General features: G+C 39.9%; 1 protein-coding gene across 1 annotated transcript in view; it reads left to right on the forward strand.

Annotated features, from left to right (window-relative positions):
* Nucleotides 1-23,116, forward strand: part of ABCB7 (ATP binding cassette subfamily B member 7) — a 62,184-nt gene that overhangs the window by 36,994 nt on the left and 2,074 nt on the right. The window contains exons 5-15 of the mRNA XM_028715308.2: nucleotides 5,045-5,177; nucleotides 5,596-5,864; nucleotides 7,006-7,094; nucleotides 7,183-7,270; nucleotides 8,225-8,399; nucleotides 9,276-9,433; nucleotides 10,167-10,330; nucleotides 10,474-10,603; nucleotides 12,654-12,825; nucleotides 19,440-19,543; nucleotides 20,796-20,903. Of these exons, the coding sequence (XP_028571141.2) occupies nucleotides 5,045-5,177; nucleotides 5,596-5,864; nucleotides 7,006-7,094; nucleotides 7,183-7,270; nucleotides 8,225-8,399; nucleotides 9,276-9,433; nucleotides 10,167-10,330; nucleotides 10,474-10,603; nucleotides 12,654-12,825; nucleotides 19,440-19,543; nucleotides 20,796-20,903 (1,590 nt within the window). The remainder of the gene's footprint in view (nucleotides 1-5,044; nucleotides 5,178-5,595; nucleotides 5,865-7,005; nucleotides 7,095-7,182; nucleotides 7,271-8,224; nucleotides 8,400-9,275; nucleotides 9,434-10,166; nucleotides 10,331-10,473; nucleotides 10,604-12,653; nucleotides 12,826-19,439; nucleotides 19,544-20,795; nucleotides 20,904-23,116) is intronic.

The following is a 23,116-nucleotide window of genomic DNA, read 5'->3' on the forward strand; positions in this document are numbered from 1 at the left end:
ATCTGAAGAAGTGTGCATGCACACGAAAGCTCATACCAAGAACTAACTTAGTTGGTCTTTAAGGTGCTACTGCAAGGAATTTTTTTTGTTTTGAGCAATGTCAGTGTTTAGCGTTTTCAACTCATGGTCAATGATAGCCATCTTCTGTGAGTCACTGACCTGCAGCAGATCAGTGGACAAGCCAGGACATATGGCCCTGATGCTCCAGCTTGCTAGGTGCAAGAGGGTTTCTTTTCTTTTTTGCCTGGTGCAACTTTATTCTTATTCTTATAGTGACAGCCTAATTCACAGTTTAGTTAAGACTGCAGCACTTGGAATTAAGCAGAGATGACACTGATAGTCTAAATTGGCTTAAGCCCTTCATTTTAACTGAGTTGTGGATCAAGCTGTATGTATCCATAGCAGCTGGATTAAATTTGTGGGTTTGATGAGCTGCTGTCACCTCCTGTCACATTTGCAGTCACTTTTGCCCTTTTACTCTTGGGCTGAACATCCATTACTTATGAATCAGGCATATCTTTCACAGTATCTATGTTGCTGCTGACTGTTAATATTGTACATTCGGAAGGGGAACTGGCTGTGCAAAGCATGCATGTGTAAAGCCATGGGAACTTAACATGGATGATCCGCCTGCTTTGTGAGTACCTCTTACCTGTATAAGCAACAAGGGATATGCCAATGTGGTATCAGCCATATGAACCCTTTGGGTCTACTAGCTTCTCCCCACCACCACCTCCCCACACTCTATTAGGACTAGATTCCAATAAGGAAAAAAACTTCTGCTTATCTCCTACTTCCCACCCATCTAGCTGTCTTTAGTAGTAGTGATCTAACAGCAATTTGTACTGCAACTCCTAGACATGCCCTGCTCCTGGTAAAGTGGTACCTCTAGTTACAAACTTAATTCGTTCTGGAGGTCCATTCTTAACCTGAAACTGTTCTTAACTAGAGGCGTGCTGTTGCTAATGGGGCCTCTTGCTGCTGCTGTGCCTCCAGCACATGATTTCCGTTCTCATCCTGGGGCAAAGTTCTCAACTCGAGGTAACTCTTCCAGGTTAGCAGAGTTTGTAACCTGAAGCGTTTGTAACCTGAGGCGTTTGTAACTCGAGGTACCACTGTACTTGCATTTGTACAGTTTTTACACTTTCAACCTGCCCCATCCTTCAAGGAGCTCAGAGTAGTCTCTTATGTTGCCACAGCTGGTGCAGAAGTAGTCCTCTGGGTTCATGTATTCCAGCCTCTTCTTTCTCTTCTCCCTACACCAAGCCTTGTGATGTCCTTATACTTCTAGCCCTAGTTAACAGCAAGTCCCTGTTTGCCTTTGCCTTGATCATGGACAATGGGATCCATATGTATAGAATAGAGGGAGCTGGCAGTCCTGCAGCCTAATCCATTAAGGGTTGGGAACATTACACCTTCATTGTACCAGTAAGACAGGCCAGGTTTGCTTTATAGCGTCAGTGCATCAGGTCCCAGACAAATGTACCAATGCTTGTATGCAGCTAGACTTGCAAAATTTGTTTGCTCCATCTGCTTCTTCCCCTGCATCCTACATACTAGCAAACCAAATGTTAAACTTTCCTTGAGGTTTAAACATTCTGCTGGAAAAATGGGTTTAAAAACCTTGGGTCTCCATGCATGATAGGTATTTGTTGAATTGATACCAACGTGTTTTAAGTGAAGACCAAAATGAAAGAGAGGCCATGTTGGATAAAACAAATGTGGGTGCATCTATTGTGCTGGAATGAACAGGAAATACCTAAAAATCAAGCGTTATATGCAAATTGTTACTCAAGTGATTTATTTTCACCTAACAATCTAGGTGCTTACACAAAGGACTCCCTACTTCTCCTGTACCCCATAGCAAACAATGATTGAGGATGGGACTCAAGAGTCATATGTAAATTGTTGCTCAAGTACAACTTTCTGCAGGAGAGCTATATGCTGATGGAGGCTTCTGCTGGACACCTTTATAACGCATCATAGCTCTTAAGATATCACAAGTGTCAGAAAGACTCCATACTTCACCTGCATGTGTGTACTCACTTCAGAGCAGTACCTAAGAAACAGTATTTGACATTTTAATAATGTAACAGCCATTACCATGCAACTGCTTACCCACAAGTAAGCAATGAGAAGAATGTGAGCCATTTTTCATTTTTATTCATGTGGTCCATAAATGAAAGCACTGAAGTACCTCAGAGGGATAGAGTTTAGGTTCATTTTTCATCTGTTATTTATCTAGATGTATAATTTATGTCATATTTTGTTTCTTTATCTCTAAGATCTGCACTAAAAACTTTAACTACAGCATTCTGTATCTGTTTAGGGTCCAGTATAGGAGCATTAGGATTCATTCTAGAAAACTTGATAGTCTCCATATATAAGCATCAGCTGATGTCCAAAGAACATCATTGCTTTTGCTTGCTTGAGGAGGCCTTAATCTTTTATTTCTTGAATAACAACATGTTTTCTCCCAAACTGCTTTGGAAACGCAGGGGTGTTTCAAAAGCAATTTCTATTATGGTCTGGGCAGCAGTCAAGAATTGCTGTTTGAAGAAGAAATAGCATTTTTTAAAAATCTCACTGGGTACATTCAAGGACTTTTTGGCAAAGCATGGCTCAGAATTCTAGCCATGACTTATTTTAGTATCTAATTCAGCCTTCCCTAACCTGATGCTCTCTCTGTGCTGGCTGGGGAGTTGTATTCCAAAACATCTGGAGGGCACCAGGTTGTGGAAGTCTGATCTAATCTTTCACTCTGAGGGTAAGAGATGGTGGAACTAGCAATTTTGTTTTGAACAGGACTGGTGGGGAGAAGATGATGAGAACACAAAACTGGTTGTGAATGAGATTTAATAACATGCTGCCTTGTTCTGATTCATGTTTTTACCCTCTGGGATTGAGAGAGACCATTTTTAAACTTCACTTAAATACTTAGGGCTATATTGGAGGGTGGAGAAATTCTCTTGCAAAGCCGTAGAGTGGTGCCAATTAATTTAATTGCAGGTTGAGATAGAGGTTTGAAGGAGGCTACAGCCTCTTAGCTTTAGAAATAGAACTTCAGCTATTCCAAGTGTAGCTCAAATCATACCATGTAGCCTGCTTTTGAAAAGTAGAATGGCTGCAGAGGGACTTCAAGGGAATCTGCAGCAAATCAAGGCAATCTGCATTAGAATAAATTTCATTTCTACTGAATAGGCTCCCCTAGGAAAAGCTGTGTTATGTCCTCTAAATGATGGTCATCACAATGTAACACAGATGGAGCAGCATTGTGGTTATTAAAACTAAAAGGATGGATGAAAATTGAGTTTCTAGGCAAGTAACACCAAAGGGAGTTGGTCAACTTGTGTTTTTGTTTATCTGAAGGGCATATTTTGAAATTAACATTCCAGAGCAGTGTCTTTCCTTAAAGCTTTAAAATCTATTTAACACACCCTCAATTCTTTGGAGCTTTGTATCTGTGAAATTATTTTCCAGCCATAACAACCAGTTTTGTTTGTTCCCTATTGACTGTGATTTGCAGTCATGGAATCTCAAGTCTGTGAATTCTTCAGGGGTTTGCATAATTCTGATTTAGGTTAGTGCCTAAAGGCAGAGCTAGACTTCAGGCAGCAGTGGTGTGGGACACCTGATTCATGCCAAATGGTTGCAAAGCAGTGAAGCAGATGGGATGCAGTTTTCAGGGGTGAGGAGGAGTAGAGAGAGAAGAGGACAATAACTCTGTCCTTAGAAGCAGTGAGATCTACTAAGGAAGCTATGCTCCATGTTCCATTATTTTCTGACGTTAGATTAATATTTACTATGTTTAGACCCTTTTCAATTATGGCTCCAGAACTTTGCAATGCCATTCTTCCGGCGGTCCATCTTGTATTCCTCTTTTGCTGTTCGTTGAAAGCAAACCAACCTGGAATATAGGATTTGGTATTGAGCAAAATAAGGCATTGGTAAAAAAAACAGTTTATAAACTGTTGGTATTGATAAACCCACACAAATCATTCAAGCAAGTGGTGTATCCTTGTGAACAATATAATGACTGAGGAATAGGCGTCATAATATAATAGAAGAGCAACTGTGATCTTAAGCAAGACCATTTTCTAGCCTTTTAGTAGTTGACTTTTGCAGTACATAGTATTAATAGTTCAAGAAATAGTGTCAGCCATAGTCAAAATTCAGTCAGATGCAGCCATGTTCCTGCAACTGCAAGCAAGAATTTGGGTGCGAGTTAGGTAGAGAGGCATAGTAATTTTTATTCCTTTGCATGATGGAGCCAACAAATTGCTTGATTCAAATTTGGATAGAGCCATCATGGGTGATGTTTTTAATAAGCTGCAAGCGTTTGTCAGCTTGTACCTTTAGCTGCAGCAGAAATAAGACATTGCTCATCACATTATGACATTACACAATAATGCACTAAGGTGTTCCGTGTGCTGGGCTATGCGCACTGTGACAGCTTTGCAGATAAAACTGCTCAGATAACTCAACTTTAGGCACATCTTCTATAATGAAAGCATCTAGATCCTCCTTGTGTGCAATTTTCTTGAATGAATCTCATTTATGTACTGCTGAGGTTGGGGACAGAAGTGCTTGGATTTCTGTCCAGCCTGCCCAATGTTATCCTGTCAAGATGGGCAATTGCATCGTCCTCTATAAATATTTCCAGCTGAAATGCTCTGAACTGCCTCTGATAACTCTTCATAGCTTAATGGCCCTATAAATATATGCTGAGTCTTTCTGCTTTGTGTTTCCCAGTCTTGCCATCACTTTAATGAGCCCCCCAAATGAACTGAAGCACATTCTCAATGAACTGTTTAGTTGAGATGAAAACTGATTTTTATAACAAGCCAGTGGGAAGGTAGCTTTTCTGCATTGGGGTTGCAGACCTCTTATTGCAGTGCCCATACCCCTGAAATCTGTAGAGCCATCCTTCTAAGTAGTTAATAGCAAAATACCATAATTGCAGCTAATTCAGGGGAAATATTTATACTTTATAAATAAACATTTTAGTACATCTTGCATAATTGCTATGTTTTGTGCTTTTTAGGCCATGAATATAGTCGTTCCCTTCATGTTTAAATATGCAGTAGACAACCTCAACCAGATGTCTGGAAATGTTCTGAACCTGAATGATGCACCAAATACTGTGGCAACCATGGCAACAGCTGTTCTGATTGGATGTAAGTGTGATGCTTTAATCTGTTGACAGGTGCTGACTTTCTTTGGGAAGGTTTTGGAACATTAACAAACGTGACCTTTTCATTGCTAACTCCGCTAAGCATCTGGAAGTCCCCCCCCCCCACTTTGTTCACTACCAGTTCCTGTAACTTGTTATTTATTTATTTATTTATTTATTTAATAAATAAATAAATACCAGTTCAATACTAAAACAATGGTTATAGCAGTAATCTACCATAATAGCAATTCATTCTTTGGGCTTGTTGAAGTCAGCAAATGAAGTGTGGATTTTAAAACGATTGAACTTTCGATCTAGTAAGTAACACTGGCAAATATGTGAAATAAAATGTTCCATCTATTAAGAACTTATTGAGGAGCAGCAATATATGCATCTTAATAGTTTTTGTTTTTTTAAACCAGATGGCATCTCACGAGCTGGGTCTGCTTTATTTAATGAGGCTAGAAATGCTGTATTTGGAAAAGTAGCCCAAAACTCAATCCGAAGGATAGCAAAGAATGTCTTCCTCCACCTGCACAACCTGGACTTGAGTTTCCACCTGAGCCGGCAGACTGGAGCATTATCAAAAGCCATTGACAGAGGAACAAGAGGCATCAGTTTTGTGCTCAGTGCCATAGTATTCAATTTGGGCCCCACCTTGTTCGAAGTGGCACTCGTTAGTGGAATTTTGGTATGTATTGCTTACCAGAAGCAACAGTAATTGTCACTTTTATTGATGTACATACAGTGATGCTCTCTTATAGCAGCAACTTTGTTGATCATTTGAATGTGATAAGCACTAAATTGGCAAGCGTTGGGTATTGAGATAGTTAGGCATAATTTGGGGAAGACAGTCCTGTTGGCCAAATTGGAACCTCTGTCAGGACAAAGTTGGCCCACCTCCTGATGTGCAGTCTTGGTGTAGAGGACCAGGCCAAAGTTTCTCATGCAAAACAACTCTCCTTCAGATGGCCACACTTTTACCTGAATAGCTCTAGAGGTTTTTCTGCTAAATATCAGACCTGGAACATAAAGACAGTAGATGAGAAAGTACACAGTGCATTCCCTAGAAATCAGATGTCATATTTCATTCACAGAATTGTAGAGTTAGAAGGGACCCTAAGGGTCATCTAGTCCACCCACCTGCAATGCAGGAATCTCAACTAGATCACACATGACAGGTGGCCATCCAGCCTCTGCTTAAAAACCTTCAAGGAAGGAAAGTCCACCCTCTCATAGGAGTCTGTTCCGACATGTTACTACAAAACACATGCATCTGAAACAGCTTTTGCATTGAGTTCAGTTGACAGCTTAGGTGTGTCCCTTCACACATCCATATCATTGAAGCAAAAAATCTGAATAGAGCAGCTCGTGTGCAAAATGCATCTGTGTATATTGGAGTACATGCAGGGCTGCAGAAATGACTGTAAGTTTGTACTATGCACATTTGGACCTTTCAACTGCCTCAAATGCAGTTCAGCACAATGTCTGCCCCAGCCTAATGCCTGGTGCCCTCCATATCTTTTGGCTTACTTCTCCCATCAACCCAAGCATCATATAGCTATGTTCACTGGAACTATACAGGGAGCTGTAGTCCCAAACAGCTAGAGGGCACCAGAAGGGGGAAGGATGTTGTATTAAGGAGATGGATTAGCCATATCATTATTTTTCTTTCAGTCATCCCACTGTGCTTCTGGTTTATCTTTACAGAATCATTTCCCTTTTATTTCATGGTACATCTTGTCAAAACAGATTTGTCTCTGTCGGCATTGTAACCAAAATGATAGAAAACCATTACTGACATTCTCCCTTCTTTCTCTTTCCTTGTTCAGTATTATAAATGTGGCGCACAGTTTGCACTAGTAACCTTGGGGACATTAGGAGCATACACAATATTCACAATAGGAGTTACACAATGGAGGTAAGGCATTTTCCCTAACTGGTTAGGATTAGCTGGTTTATAGAGCTGTGGTGAGAACAAATCTATATGCAAACCTTTTGTCTTGCAGAACTAAATTTAGGATAGAAATGAATAAAGCAGATAATGATGCAGGTAACGCTGCAATTGACTCGCTGCTGAATTATGAAACTGTGAAGGTGAGCCATTAACGTTTTTAACTTTTCATATTGTTATTAAGTAGGATAGACTTTATTATCCATTTATGTATCTTGATTTTACTCAAAAGGAACTTGTATCTGCTTCCTTCTATTAATAATGACTTGCTGAATTAACCCCAGCTTATGTAGTTCTCCAGAATTTTCATATATTTTGTCTTTGAGTATTCTCTCCATTTATGCTATTATCTTCAAACAAAATGACATTTTAGGGGAGAAATATAGTTTTATAAACCTCTTGGTTATCTGGGTTTGCTTACCATTTTTCACTTACATAAAAAAGATCCTCCTGTGTATTTGGCCTCGTCCCTCTTGATTTGCTTTTCAAGTCACTTCCAGAACATGCTTTGAGCTAGTCATCCATGGTATATGTGGTGTAGTTGTGAGAGAGTCAAATGTAGGACCAGGTTCAAATCTTCACTTAGCCATGAAGCTCACTGAGTAACACTGGGCAGTTGCTGTCCCACAGCCTAATCTTGCCTCTTGGGATTGCTGTGGCAATAATATTATGGTAGGGTGCGGGAGGATCCCTTGTGGAGGAAAGGAGATAATATTGTGAATAGTATTAGAATAAATTTAAAATATCATGGGTGCAGGGCAGTAGCAGCTGTGAATGAGTAGCTGTCGGCGATCAAGAACTGGAGAGACAGGCAGGCATGACATTTGATTCGTCCAGAGCTGGAAGGTCGGGTGCTGGGGCTAGGTTGCTGAAGCAACAGTAAACTGCTTTATAAAGTGTTTAGCTAGTTATGTACTAAAACGCCCTCCCCCAACCCAGTACCCCCTGCCAACGCTTTGGATTACAACTCCCAGCTGTATGGACAAAAGCAATCTCAAGAACACCAGATTGGGGAAGGTTATATTAAAGAATAATTTATGAAGTACAATCCTAAGAATGCTGAGACTCCTTACATTGTTTTCCCCCTTACTTACTAGTATTTCAATAATGAAAAGTATGAAGCTCAGCGATATGATGGGTTTTTGAAGACCTATGAAAATGCCTCACTGAAGACTACCACTACCTTAGCTCTGCTGAACTTTGGACAAAACGCTATATTCAGCATTGGGCTAACAGCCATCATGGTACTGGCTAGCAAAGGAATTGTTGCAGGTACCCTGTTTGTGTCTAAAACTCGTGTCCTTTTTATGTTGCATGCATGCTTGGATTTTTAAAAAATGTATATATAAAGTCCTAAATTCCTTAATTGCAAGCAAGTGAACTAAAAGAATGAATGACCTTTTAAATTTTGCTTTCCTTGCAAACAACATCTGTCTGTCTCTTGAGACAGTTCTTCGAATAGGTTTACTTTAAAGGACTATATTTTGGTTTTTAAAGCAGCTTTATCACAATCAGACTGCAGGGATTCTTAAAATTCTGGAAAAGAATCAGTTCATTGGTTGTGCAAATCTTGTGGCTGAATCACCCAGATAGCACCTAGTATTCAGTACCACAAAGTACTTTTTAGGAAGTATCCACTTCTTGGTCATGGGTGGAAATCAGCTGACATGTCCTAAGCAAAGACAATATTTTAGGATTACATTTAACTTGTGCAGTTTCAGTCATATGCTGTTGAAGGCAGACTACTTGAAATTGTGCACGTTAAATTCCAGGAGGGTGGAAAACTTAAAAGCTCTTTTTGTGCCAGGTTCACTTGGGGTTACACCTGCTCTTGGAGGCTCTTACAATATCTTGCCTGGCAATCTGAGTTCCTACAGGATCTCATACAAGCATCCCTGGGCTTCCAGAACTAAAGTGATGTGCAGGCCTTACCCTCCAAGCAAGGCAGAGAACTTAAAAACCATCTAGAAAGTAACTTGCACTCATACCTTAAAAGTAGAGGATTAATTAACTGGATAAATTATAGCCTGTTTTGAAGTTGCTGCAGCTTGTGTTGAAGAGCAGAACTAAATGACTAAAAAGTGTGGTAGATGTTTGGCAAGCAAACATACTCTAAGCCCAATTTTTTCTTTTTTCTTTTTAATTAAGGTAACCTAACAGTTGGCGATCTGGTAATGGTGAATGGACTGTTGTTCCAACTTTCTTTGCCCCTTAACTTTCTGGGAACGGTGTACAGAGAGACGAGGCAAGCGCTAATAGACATGAATGTCTTGTTCACACTTCTTAATATAGACTCAAAAATTAAAGTGAGTATTGTGCAGCAATAAAACTGTTAGCCCTTTATGCAAAGCTAAGCAAGGTCTGGTATGATTTCACATGGGATGGGGGACTACATGTTGAGATTCCTGCATTGCAGGGGTTGGACTAACTGACCCTCGGGGGTCCCTTCCAACTCTACAATTCTGTGATTCTACCCATAAAATGCTGCTTAAAACCTTTGCCAAATATGTTAGAATGAATGCAGTCACCTTGTGGAGTTATTTTGCTTCGTCTGATAGCTATTTTTCTTCTGAAAAGGGAATGCTACATGTGAGGAACTTGTGTTTGTTCTTTTGGAAGAATGGTTAGTGGAGACGCTTTATTTGAACCTGTGTCTCTGAAAGAGCTTTTCTCTCCTCCCCCTTTTTTAAAAAAAGCCAAAGCAGTGTGTTTGTCATTGTCATACTTTGTGTGCATGCCAGGCATTGAAGTATTATTTTATCACTTTAATTAATGATGCAGAATTTATTATGCAGAACGCTGCCTAGAAGCCAGACTATTACATCAGAAATTCTTGAGCTTTATAGAAAAAATAGGGGGCGGGGGGCGGGTAGAAGAGACTATTTACCTGTGTGACTGAAATGGCTAGGTTCTCTCCCCCCACCCCCTTGGAGAAAACAGTGGCTGTAGCTTGCACTGAATTAGATCCATTGTTTAGCTTGCTAAACTCTTTGAAATACCTTCTGGGCAGTGTGTAAAGCAGCGCTTTTCTTTCAATAGGATAAAGAGCTGGCTCCACCCCTGCAGATCACTCCACAGACTGCTACCATCGCCTTTGATAATGTGCACTTTGAATACCTTGAAGGGCAGAAAGTCCTCAGTGGCGTGTCTTTTGAAGTCCCTGCAGGAAGAAAAGTGGCCATTGTAGGAGGCAGTGGGTCAGGGTGGGTAAACAGATGCGCAAAATTCTGCATCATTGATTTATTTATTTATTATTTTAAAATCATGATAAAGATACACCAAGCAAGTAACCCAAGTTCTAACTTTGTTTCTCTTTTTTTGTTTTTGTTTTTGTTTTTGTTTAAAGGAAAAGCACAATAGTAAGATTATTGTTTCGCTTCTTTGAACCTCAGAAGGGGGAGATTTACATTTCTGGCCAGAACATACGAAACATCAGTTTGGACAGCCTGAGAAAATCCATAGGAGTTGTACCTCAGGTATTGTACTACTTCTCCTTTGGAACTCATAATTCCCTGCAAACATCTGATGCTGTAGCCACAGCTACTGCAGTGTTGATTTGAAAACAGGAGCAATGAAGCAGCTCAGGATGACAGTCCAGGGCACAAAGGAAGAACAACCATAAAGAGTTTCACTGAACATGGGCAAGAATTACAGTTTTCTCAGTCTTTATTTAGATTTACAAACTGCTCTTCAAACACATTTTCAGGCTGTCATACCATAAAATATTGCAACATAATGAAATAGCCAGTAGACTGAAAATAAGCTACTCTGTAAAAGCGGCATCCAAATAGCAAATCTGCAAGAGTTAAAGCAAAATAAAAAGGTCTTCCAGCAAGCCTCTGTGGGGAGAGAATTCCAAAGCCAGGGCACCACCTAGTAGCCACCTCAGATGATGGAGGAAGCCAAAGGGCCTCTGATGAATAGAGAAATACATGCAGGCCCATGTGGAGGCATAAGATCTTCCAGGTATTGCTGGTTACTACTTTTAAAAAACATATTACGTATAGTTATTATAAAAACTCTAAAAATACCAGTCACGTGGTGTCAGGGAACTGCCATCGGAGCTAGGAGTGGAGGCAAGGCTCCCAAGCGATGCCGGAGAAGGGCCAAGCAGGGAGAGAGGAGACTCATTGGCCGGGGAAGGAAATCAGCGTGACACCAGGGAGGAAGGGGGGCAGAGGAGGGCTTCGGAGAGATGGCTCCAGGACTCTTCACCAGAGACCAGCGGGGAGAGCACGGGTCCTCCGCTGCCCACACCCACCCTGCGCAGAAGACTTCCGCGCAGGGAGGCTAGGCGGAGACTTGGCGTCAAAGAACTTTTATGCTGGAAGAAGTTCAGGAAACGCCCACTGACGGATTCTGCCAGTGACTGAGACAGACGCAGAATCAGGACTGTCCAGCCAGGGAAAGGTTTATCCAGGAAACCCCGCCGAGAGTGGCGGCAACTTACGCACGAGCAACCCCCAATTCCCATTACACGTGGAAAATAAGAATATTTGGTAGACAGAAAATAGAAATTGTGTCCAGATCTTGTCTTCACTTTTCTAGTATGTTTTGTCCATTTCAAGAAACTTAAATGAAGTTTTTGAGTGAGTTCCACGAATTTTTATTGCTTTTTATTCCACCACTCCACACGATGCTGCCCAAGGCAAATAAATAAAGTACAAAATAAAATAATTCTATAAATTACATAATAGCATATAGAAGAGCAAGCAAGAAAGCAGGGTCATAAAACAGATCAAAAAGAAGCAGCAGGAGATAAAAGGGCTTTAACCACCATCATAGAGGAGGCCTAAATGGACTTCTCCAAAAAAGGGAGTTGCAGAGCCTATCAATAAAGGCCTCCTTGGAAATCCCTCTGTTCTCTGTGGTTATGTAGTTAACAGAATCTTGGTCTCTTTACTGGCAGACTCACGTCTTCTTTTGAGACATGTTTGCTAGTTTCTTGCTTATGTTTTTCAGGTATCAACTTAGATCAAGTTTATTTGACATTGCTGTTTTTAGTTTGTATTTTTGCCCTTATGCATCTTACCATCCATTTGTTAATGTGATCTCATTTCTATGTGATTTTGTATCATACACTGTTGGTTATCTTACCTGCTTTCATTTAAGCAGCATAAAGGTAGAGTTCAAATATTTTAAATAAAGTGAAAAAAATGCCAAATTTTCATGGTTTGGGAAGCTCTGATAATTTAGTAGTATCAGAATGTGAATGAAGCTATTTCAGCTAACCCCATGAGCTTTCGGTGCTGCATCTTAAATTACATAATCATTCTGATTTCTGCCAAAACAACAGAAATTATCTATTCGCTCTTCTCTCTCACACACCCCTTTTGCTTTCTTGGAGGAGAATTATCCTTGCAGCATCTTTAACCCCTCATTAAAATGTCACTGGAAATGCTGTTGCCTGAAGGGGCTTAGTGAAAGGTTCCAGACAATTCACTATTGGCATTTCAGAAAACCCTCTGACTTGTCAATTGGCATTTCATGTTTTGAGAGGTATTGTTCTGCTTGCATGTGTCCTAGGATTCTGTTCTCTTCCATAACACCATATTCTACAACCTCTTGTATGGCAACATGAATGCCTCTGCAGAAGAAGTCTATGCTGTTGCAAAGCTGGCAGGAATCCATAATGCTATTCTCAGAATGCCCAATGGGTACAACACACAAGTGGGAGAGCGAGGTCTGAAGCTGTCAGGTAAGTTGACAAATGTGCAACTTTTCTCCATGTTTCCAGTCTTTCTGCTAGCCTCAGGCTTATTGCACAGTATGTAGCTCACCCCAGCTTTTGGTAAGGTGACTTGCTTTGCAGTAAGGTAAATGCCGAGTTTATTATTAAATGGTAGTCCAGCTGCCTTGAAATTCCAGCACTGACCATGAAGTCAATTAGAAGCCTGTGGTATAGAGAGCAGAGAGCTACTATTATTCTTCATTCCTCCCCACTCCCAAAATGTAATGTGGCCAATAATGCAGCTGTATTCAACAAAATATTTAACTAGAATTTAGATGATTCATGGCTGCTCTGTGGAATGAAAGATGTATGCTTTTTAGTATAAAGATACTTCATAGTGCATCTGATCTGAGTAAAATGATTTTCTGTAAATGTGCAAATTCTCTATAATAAATACTAGCCTCTGTTAGGAGGTCATGTTGAAAATGAAGTAATTTAAAGACTGGAATTATTTTATGGTCCTAGTAATGTGCTGTTTGGCTGTGTGTAAATGTGAGGATTTAATGTCAGAATTGGGCTTAAGGGGGATGACGATGAATGGTTCTGGGTTCGGAGCCCATTACCCCTATCCTCTGCCCCTTAGCACTGCCCTTTTAGCTTTTTTGTGAATTTCTTGGATATCAGACATGTTGGTTTCATGTTAAAGAAAATCGTGACTATTTGTCTTGTGGGATAATATCTCTAGGATTCTTTGGCATTAAACCCTAAATACATTGTTAAGGAGGGGAGCATTCTGTTGTAAGTAGATATTATGCAATACTGGTAGAATTCATTTTATTTGCTTCACTCTGCTTGGTTGAGTTTTTTTCTTCCATAGATTGGTAGGCAGGAGGAGGCTAGAGTGCTTGGTTTTTATTACATATTTGGGGGGGATTTACGACTACATGGCTCTAAAGTGTTTGAGATAGATGAACCTGAAATGAAGGACATTGATCTTTGTATAGTGTGAAATAACATCTATCCCATGTCAACAATGTAAATTGTTTTTTTAAAAAATAGTTTTTAATACTGCACAATACAGTGTTTTAATATCAGTGTTGTGTTTTAATTGCAGTAGTAGTAATAATAGTAATAATAGCCCTATTCAGATGCTGAGCCCTATGTAATGGAAACTGTAGGGTGCCTGAGGCTTCTAAGAAACAGATTCCATCTTCTACAGCATAGTAGTGGCCGCAGGAGATTTGCTTCTCTAACTGGAGAAAGCTAATGCTGCATACTTCATATAATTAATATGCAGCATTCCTACAGTGGTCCTGGTGCACATCCTTTCAACATAAAAAGAACAGGGACTTCATTAAAACTCAAGAATTGAATAAGCTAAAAGGAAACTGGCTCTTTTTAAATCCACTTGTTTTTAAAATATCTCCAAGTATTTGCTTGCTTAAGTCATGAATCTGTTTGTAGTACAGTGGTACCTCTGGTTACAAACTTAATTCATCCTTAATTCATAACTGGGGGCTGCTGCTGACACCACATAACACCGGTCCTGAAAGACCTACATTGGCTCCCAGTACGTTTCCGAGAACATTTCAAAGTGTTGGTGTTGACCTTTAAAGCCCTAAACGGCCTCGGCCCAGTATACCTGAAGAAGCGTCTCCGCGCTCATCGTTCTGCCCGGACACTGAGGTCCAGCACCGAGGGCCTTCTGGCAGTTCCCTCACTGTGAGAAGCAAAGCTACAGGGAACCAGGCAGAGGGCCTTCTCGGTAGTGGCGCCCTCCCTGTGGAACACACTCCCTTCAGATGTCAAAGAAATAAACAACTACCTGACATTTAGAAGACAGCTGAAGGCAGCCCTGTTCAAGGAAGTTTTTTATGTGTGACATTTTTATGTATTTTTAATCTTTGTTGGAAGCCGCCCAGAGTGGCTGGGAAAACCCAAACATATGGCTGAGGTACAAATAATAAATTATTATTATTATTATTATTATTATTATTATTATTATTATTCTGAAGGTCCGTTCTTAACCTGAAACCATTCTTAACCTGAGGTACCACTTTAGCTAATGGGGCTTCCCGCTGCTGCTGCCGCCACCACCGCACAATTTCTGTTCTCATCCTAAAGCAAAGTTCTTAGCCCGAGGTACTACTTCCGGGTTAGCAGAATTTGTAACCCGAAGTGTTTGTAACTCGAACTGTTTGTAACCCGAGGTACCACTGTAGTTACTTCCTCCTACATGTACCCAGCACTTTTTATATAATCACGTAACTGGAAGAATGATCCAAACTGCTTCCACACCTGCAGAACGAAAACACTGGATGACTTGAGTAAACAAAGGTGGAAATAGCAGAGAAAGAAAAAGAAAAAATCTCTGGACCCGGGGATATCTCCTTTAGTGTTGAGTAGTGTGAGGCCTCAACTGGAATTCAGCAGATCAGGCATTTATTTCTGATCAGAAAAGGATTCTAACATTTCTGGTCCTGAGACTTAAGTGATCCCAAAGAACCAAACTTGTGCCGCCACATGCTCTGCAGTTTCAAGGTCTACCTCACTCCTTCAATCTGAGCAGCTCATTATGCAGTTCATAATTTTAATGATAGAGGAAAACCACTGTGCCCCCCCCCCCAGTAGTTAAGTTCTCCCTCCTGCTTACTGGCCATTTGCTCCCTCTGCTTACAGGTACAAGCTGAGGAAGGCCTGGGCCTTGTCAGCATTGGCACCCAAGTGTCTGCCAGTTAGCTTCTCTAATGTCTTAATTTCACAGGTTGGGTTCTAATAGGTCACTTATGACAACAAGAGAGGTCATCAATATGGCAAAAAATGGCAAAAAATATACATTAAGAACATGTCAGTGACTTTCTAAATGTATGATGCCAGTCTCCTCTGGGAATCAGTTAACTTATATTTGTGACTTCCTAAATGTTGAAGTAGTTTCTTTCCCAAATAGGTTTTATCTTACATAATAGCAAACTCAGTAAATAAGGAGTTCATTTGTAATATATCAGTGGTTCAGTGCTAATTTCTTCTCTTTACAAAATAGATCTTATCTTGAATAATTGCAAACACAGTAAAAAGTCCACTTGTGATATACCAGTGGTTCAGTCCTTGGACGTTGTTCCAGTAATCCAACATTTCGTTGCTAAAGAGCTTAGTCATCGAGCTGTCAAAATCAATGTAACAGAATTGCACTGAATTAACAAGTAGAATTTGTTGTTTAGTCGTGTCCGACTCTTCGTGACCCCATGGACCACAGCATACCAGGCTTCCACTGCCTCCTGCGGTTTGGTCAAACTCATGTTAGTAGCTTCAAAAACACTGTCCAACCATCTCGTCCTCTGTCCACCCCTTCTCCTTGTGCCCTCCATCTTTCCCAACATCAGGGTCTTTTCCAGGGAGTCTTCTCTTCTCATGAGGTGGCCAAAGTTTTGGAGCCTCAGCTTCAGGATCTGTCCTTCCAGTGAGCACTCAGGGCTGATTTCTTTAAGAATGGATAGGTTTGATCTTCTTGCAGTCCATGGGACTCTCAAGAGTCTCCTCCAGCACCATAATTCAAAAGCATCAATTCTTCAGTGATCAGCCTTCTTTATGGTCCAGCTCTCACTTCCATACATCACTACTGGGAAAACCATAGCTTTAACTATACGGACCTTTGTCGGCAGGTGATACGTTTTTGTGGTATTTTGCTTTTGAGTACAAGAATGTCCCGTCTGTCACATGCATCTACTTTCACTTGGGCTTTATGAATAATATGCTGGGGATATCCTCTATTTGCCAGGGCAATCTCTAGCTCACCTGCCACTCGTTGTACACGTCCAAAGTAGGGGAGTTCCTTTTTCTCTGCAAAAATTGGCCCAAAGGTAGGTTACGTTTCAGATTGTATGGATGATACAATTTAAAATGTAACGAAGTGTTATGGTCAAAACACTAATGAGGGGAGTAGTTGATTCATCCAAGATAAAAAGTCAGGAAATCTATTGGCATTTTTAAAAATCAACAAGATATCAATGAACCTTTGATAGAAAGCCAGATCTGAAGCAAAAGGATTATTAGGACTGTACACAAAGCAATGCTCAAAATCAGCCATAAATAAATTGGCTATGGAAGGAGCCACGGGACTACCCATGGCAATACCCTTCACTTGAAGACAGAAGGTATCTCTATATCTAAAGAAATTGTTCTCTAAAGCTATGTCTAATAAGTCCATAAGAAAATGTTTTGGAGGATTTGAAAAGGTATGTTGTTCTAGAGAGTCATACACAGGTGCAGGCTTCCTCATGAGGTATATAAAGATTTAAAATCCAGAGTCATGAGGAGAGAATCAGAAGGAATTACCACTGATTCAAATTGTTGAATGAATCCATGGAGTCCATAATGTATGACGGAATCTTAGGTATGAGTGGTGACAGAAAATAATTTACAAATTTAGCCAAAGGTTCCAGAATGGAATTACTACCAGAAACAATAGGTCTTCCAGATGGGGGAAATCTTGCCTTTTGAATCTTAGGTAAAATGTGGAAACAAGGTATTCTAGGAGATTAGTTAATCAAATAACCACCTTCTGTAGATGTAATGTAATTTAAAGCCAAACCACCCTGAACAACCTGTTTAATAGGTCTGGTGATCCTGTTAGTAGAGTCACATGCAATGGGGATGTAATATGTGGTATCAGAAAGTTGTCGCTGTATTTCAAAATCAAAGTCTGTGGTATTTAAGTATAATGAAAGTAAAACTTTCTTCATTTACTAGTTATTTAATAATGATGAATCTTTCCCTTCATTTCATTATTGTTAGGTTTAAACCTTTAAACAGTGTGCTTAAAACCTGATTTATTTGAAAATATAAACCTGTGAAATTATTTTGGACAGAACACAGCCAATAATGACTGCAGTCCTTTTTGTAGTTTTGTATGCTTGGCACTAATTGTATAGGAGTTGCACACTCAGAACGTTATAGGATTTCAGTCATGAGGATTTGAAGGTGGAGTAAGGATGAATTTAATTGTGATCTGAAGCATAGAAACTGCAGTTATAAATAAACAGTTTGCAATATGATATGGGGAGAGCAATAAGCAGCAACTGCATTTCTAGGAAAACAGATGTTTAAGGGCTGCATTTCATGTTATACCATTGCTGCACAGAAAAACACCCTTGTTTTATTAAAAAACCCAATTTGTAACCATTTGAAATGAGTTACGCAGAATCCTAGTTACACAGAAATTGAGTTACCATTAGCCACAGTTAGCCTTGATAACATAATACTACACCATAATTAGAGCAATCTGGGGTACAGGGCAGAAATGAAATCCACACACCTCCTGCACACTTTTTAGGCAAACACAGTGTTTGAATCAGACTACCACAGTGTCATGAGATTGTCAAATGAGAAACATTTGCACAATATTCTCAGATGTATGTGCTGGGAATCCAATCTGTTAGCAGTGCATGTATATGCAGTAAAAAGTATGCGTGCCTTTTCATATGGTCAATACAATTTCTTATGCACACTAACTTTCCATGGAGGCATTTGGTCCCATTTGAATTGACCCTTGAACACAAGAGTTCTATGAACCCATGCTGAGCTCCCCATCGTGTCTTTCTGAGCTGTTACATGTTAAAGAAATCCTTCTCACATTTTAATTTTTTGTCATGAGAGTGACATAGAATGTGAAACGGACATGGGAGGAGACTAAGGGAAATAGGCCATTATGCATTATGCAGTCATGGCATACTCTTTCAAATACAGGCAGTAAAAAATGCAACACACTTCAGACTAGGTTGTTATGAAGGGGGAGAAAAGCAGAATTTTCATCTTGGGTGAATAGTTCAATTTCTGTTTATTGCTCAGCTTCAGCATAGCCACTTAAGGCTCAAAGTGAAATGAGATTATTATCCTCCTAAAGTGGTTTGCTAAAACAAGTCAGTGTTAGTTAGGAGGTCATATCACCAAGAATATGAAAGAATTAAATGGAAGCCTTGTCAAATCTTTGAAATGCAGCACAGGATGGCAGATGCATATATAGCCATTAATTACTTGCAGTGTCCCTAAAGCCCCAAATGGGTGTATTTATTAAAATAAAAAATTGCACAACTTGTATCCAAAGTGGCATGGAAAAGTTGGCCTAATGGTAACCTTAGTGAATTGGGAGAAAATTGCACCCTGGATACACCTGGTTCCTCTATGGCCAGTGTTTATGCTCTCAGCTATAACTGGCAACGTGTGTTGTGCAGGAATAGACTCTGAGATAGGTGCTTTTTTGCTAATATGTGCTCCTCTAAAAGGCACAATTTCCGCATCACCTACAGTTGTCAGTCATGCTGGATGAGCCCACCTGATACTCAGAAAACCCTGTTTGAATGCAGCCCTAAATAGTAGCTTAGCTATGGAATGACAGTTGATTGTACGTTTTGACTTTTCTAGAAGAATTTCTCATTCATTCTGATAAGACTTGCTGTTCCAATGCTGCATTTGTTTTGTTTGTTGTTTGATTACACTTAAACTATAGTCTTCATCTGAGTTGCTTGGAGTCTTTGAGAGCTTTGAAGGAGCAAAGGACATTTCACTGGGTGGGTGAAGAAAATGTGCTGGTGTTGGGTTATTCAAGGGTAAAAATAACCCTCAGTGGGTTTGTTTAATCTTTTCAGGTGGAGAAAAGCAGAGAATCGCTATAGCCAGAGCAATCTTGAAGAATCCTCCCATTATCCTCTATGATGAAGCTACTTCATCTTTAGATTCAATTACAGAAGAGGTAAATTAAGCTACAGAACACAGTACTTTTCCTGCTTCATCCTTGTACAATCCTGCTTTGCCACTCCACCAAATTCACAAAGGCCAGAAGTTGGGCGCAACCCTTCTTGAGCTGGATGCAGAAATAGTTGGGACCTGTTCTAAACAGGTTCCAGCATAATCTCTTGTATCCTGTGAGGTACTTGGGATCACCTGTCCTTCTCAGTGTGATATGAAGGGGAAACAGATAGTTGCTACTTAACATTCGTAAAAATAGTTCCTGTAAATTATTGTTGCAAAACCTTTTCATGGAGCATCCTAACTGAAATACAGGTTGGGTGCACATAGACCGCTGGCCTGGTATCACTTTATATTCTCAAGTAGAGCTGTAAAACATCAAGATGTTGTGACACACAAGTCATGACATTACTGTAGCAACTGCATCAGACTTCCATAACTGTTAAAGAAATCTCAGCACCAACAATAATTTTCTAAACCAATCATTCTGTCTGTAGCAAATACGAAGTTGTTGGTTGCTAAGTGTCTCTGTTCACTTTAGATTACTTGAAGTAAATAACCTGTTGACCTTCACTCATAAGCTTGCCAGCCTGCTGGCAGTCAGTTGAGGCACATGGTCCCTTCTAATGTGTAGTAAGTTAAAATATGTACCTTTCAAGAGTAACCTCATTGGATTCTATTCACAGATTGGAATGTGAATTTCTAGTGAATGTTCTACTTCTTGCCTTTTCATTTTGATATAATTATTGTGAGGTTGTCAAACGAAGCTGAATATTTACACAACACAGCTGCACTTTAAAAGCATCAAGTTAAAAAATCACGTCTTTCCCCAAAAAATGTGTGCACCAAGCAATCAGCAAAGTAGCAAAATGTATGTCTTGTGCTGCCCAGGTTCATTTTTAAAGGAACTGCTTTTCTAAAGGAAGCAAAAATAAACCACTCCCTGTGCACACACATTACCCTTATTTAGAAACTAGATTTAGAAGCCTAGCAAAGCCCCTGTTGGGGTATCTAGACTGGAAAAGCTTTTGTAATATTGGAATAGTATTGGAAGTTTTCAAAGTAGCTAGCCCCTGAATCCTTGCACTTTTGTTTCTCAAACTAGCCACCTCTTTCTTATGTAGTAACTTTGAAATTGCTGGTGACCCTTCTTAACAAGTGATTAAATTATTTTCATTTGATACCTTTCTTAAGATGGCCCCTCTGCCCTGAAAGGCATAAAATGTTCAATGCTTCACATATCTTTAATCTTACAGAACATCTTGAGTGCCATGAGGGATGTGGTGAAACACAGAACATCCGTTTTTATAGCACACAGATTGTCTACAGTGGTTGATGCAGATGAAATCATTGTCCTGGATCAGGTGAGACTCTCTGAAGTTATGCAATCTTTCTTAAATTCCAGCCACGCTAAAGAATATAGCCCAGCTTTCTTTAAGGTCATTTTACTAGAAACACGCTCTCCACCAGTTATAAATATTTGAAAGTGTGTGTGCATTTTCACATACACTCAAGGACATAGGAGCAAACTTAGTTTCACTGGGTGACTTGGTGGTGGTGGAAGAAGCATTGTGTGTTTCATAAACCCTAGTGCATTTGTTCTGTTCTTACTCTGCTGCATTTCTAATGTGCATCTACACAAAAGCATACTAGGAATGTGACTACTTTTCAAAAGCATGCAATTGTTTTGCCATTCAATAGAAATTTGACAATAAGATCATATCCCCATGGACATTTCTTTTGCAGCAAGATACTCTTCACTAAATGAGAAATTTAATACACCATACCCTGTTGCAATTGGATCATCTCTAGTATTTTATTTTATTTTTTGCTTTAAATAAATTGTAACCCACATTTCCACAAAACTCCCCAAGGCAACTTGCATCATATTTGCTAACAGCAAACTCCACTGTCCAAATGCCAGTTCCGTGCACAAGGGGGGAGGTATCATCAGACTCAAGGGGAACACTGTGGTTTGCAGAAGTAACAAAAATAGATTCAGAAAGAAAACTGAGGTGGGTGAGGGAAAACAGCCCGATGAGGATCAAACATGCTCAGCAGTCACAAATGTTGACTGCTGGAGTCGGGAGACATGATAGACAGAAAATCAGGTTTAGGAGAGGGAAATGGTGTATCCCTGAAAAGCCTCTGGGTGGGGGACCCCAAAAGGAGCACTCAGTATATAATCATTCTGCTTTGGGTCCCACACCCACTTATTTTTTAAAAATTCAATAAAATAAAGACCAAATTACTTTTAAAAAAAAAGCAGTGGGGGAAAATCAACAAATTCTGGGGGAAAGTAACAAGATAAAAATGTTTTTTAAGTGGCTCTTACAGTTTCCGGTTCAACAATGAATTCAACAATGAATTCTTCTGCGGAAGAATTCCGCAGAAGAATTTAGAGCAGAAGAATTTAGAGCAGAGAACTTCTAAATTCTTCATTTCAAATTTCCAAATGCACTTTTGTTGCTCGTTTTAGGATTACTATCTGGCAGGATAGGGCCTGTTTGAATAATGCTGTATGTACTGCAAAAGAGTTATGCTAGTCTGCTGTCTCTGCCTGGGACCCAAATATGGTGTGTGTGTGTGCAGGAAATAAAGTAGAACAGTGTTTGTTCCTTCACTGGTGGGAATGGCTGCAAACCCTGCACTTGAAAACCTTAAGCTGCTCATACACAGTTCTCTCCCATGTGCCCTCTTTTCCCATTGTCTCTCTTCTATGTATTTCTAACCCCAGTTTTTGTAACACCAATTTTTTTAAAAGGATCTATGGAGATGGATCCTGCAAATTTCAGGCTGGTTAGCTTAATGTTTGTCCTGGGAAAACTGGTTGAAATTGTGGTTAAAAATAAAATAACCAAGCATATAGAAGAACAAGTTGTAATGAAGCAGAGCCAGCATGGCTTCTGCAAGGGCAAGTCCTGTCTCATGAACCTATCAGATTACTTTGAGAGTGCCAACAAGCATATAGATAAAAGATGATCTGGTTGACAATAATGTACCTGGACTTTCAAAAAGCTTTCAGCAAAGTACATCATCAAGGACTCCTGAGTAAGCTTAACTGCCAAGGAATAAGAGGAGAGGTCCTCTTGTGGTTCAGAAATTGGTTAAGTTGCAGGAAGCAAAGAGTATGTATAAATGGACAGTTCTTCAAATGGAGAGGTGTAGAAAGTGGAATCCTCCAACGATTAATATTGCAACCTGTGCTTTTTAACTGGTTTATAAACAATCTAGAGTGAGAGTGAAGTGGCCATGTTTGCTGATACTAAATTGTCTAGGATTGTTAAAACCTAAAGAGATTGTGAAGAGCTCCCAAAGGACTTTTGCAGTTCAATGTAAACGAGGGCCCAAGCATCTAAATTTCACACGGGGCCTGAACTGGCAGTGACTGGCTAGAAATGAGACCTTGGGGTCATAGCAGTTAGCTTGATAAATATGTTGACCCAGGGTGCGGCAGCTGTGGGAAAGGCAAATTCCATGCTAGCGATCATTAGGAAATGAAGAATAAGCTGTCTATAGCACAACTCCTTTATATAAATCTATGGTGCAACTGCTTCTAGAATACTGTGTGCAGTTC

Source organism: Podarcis muralis, chromosome Z (genome assembly GCF_964188315.1).
Source record: "Podarcis muralis chromosome Z, rPodMur119.hap1.1, whole genome shotgun sequence".
In the NCBI taxonomy this organism is placed as follows: domain Eukaryota; kingdom Metazoa; phylum Chordata; class Lepidosauria; order Squamata; family Lacertidae; genus Podarcis; species Podarcis muralis.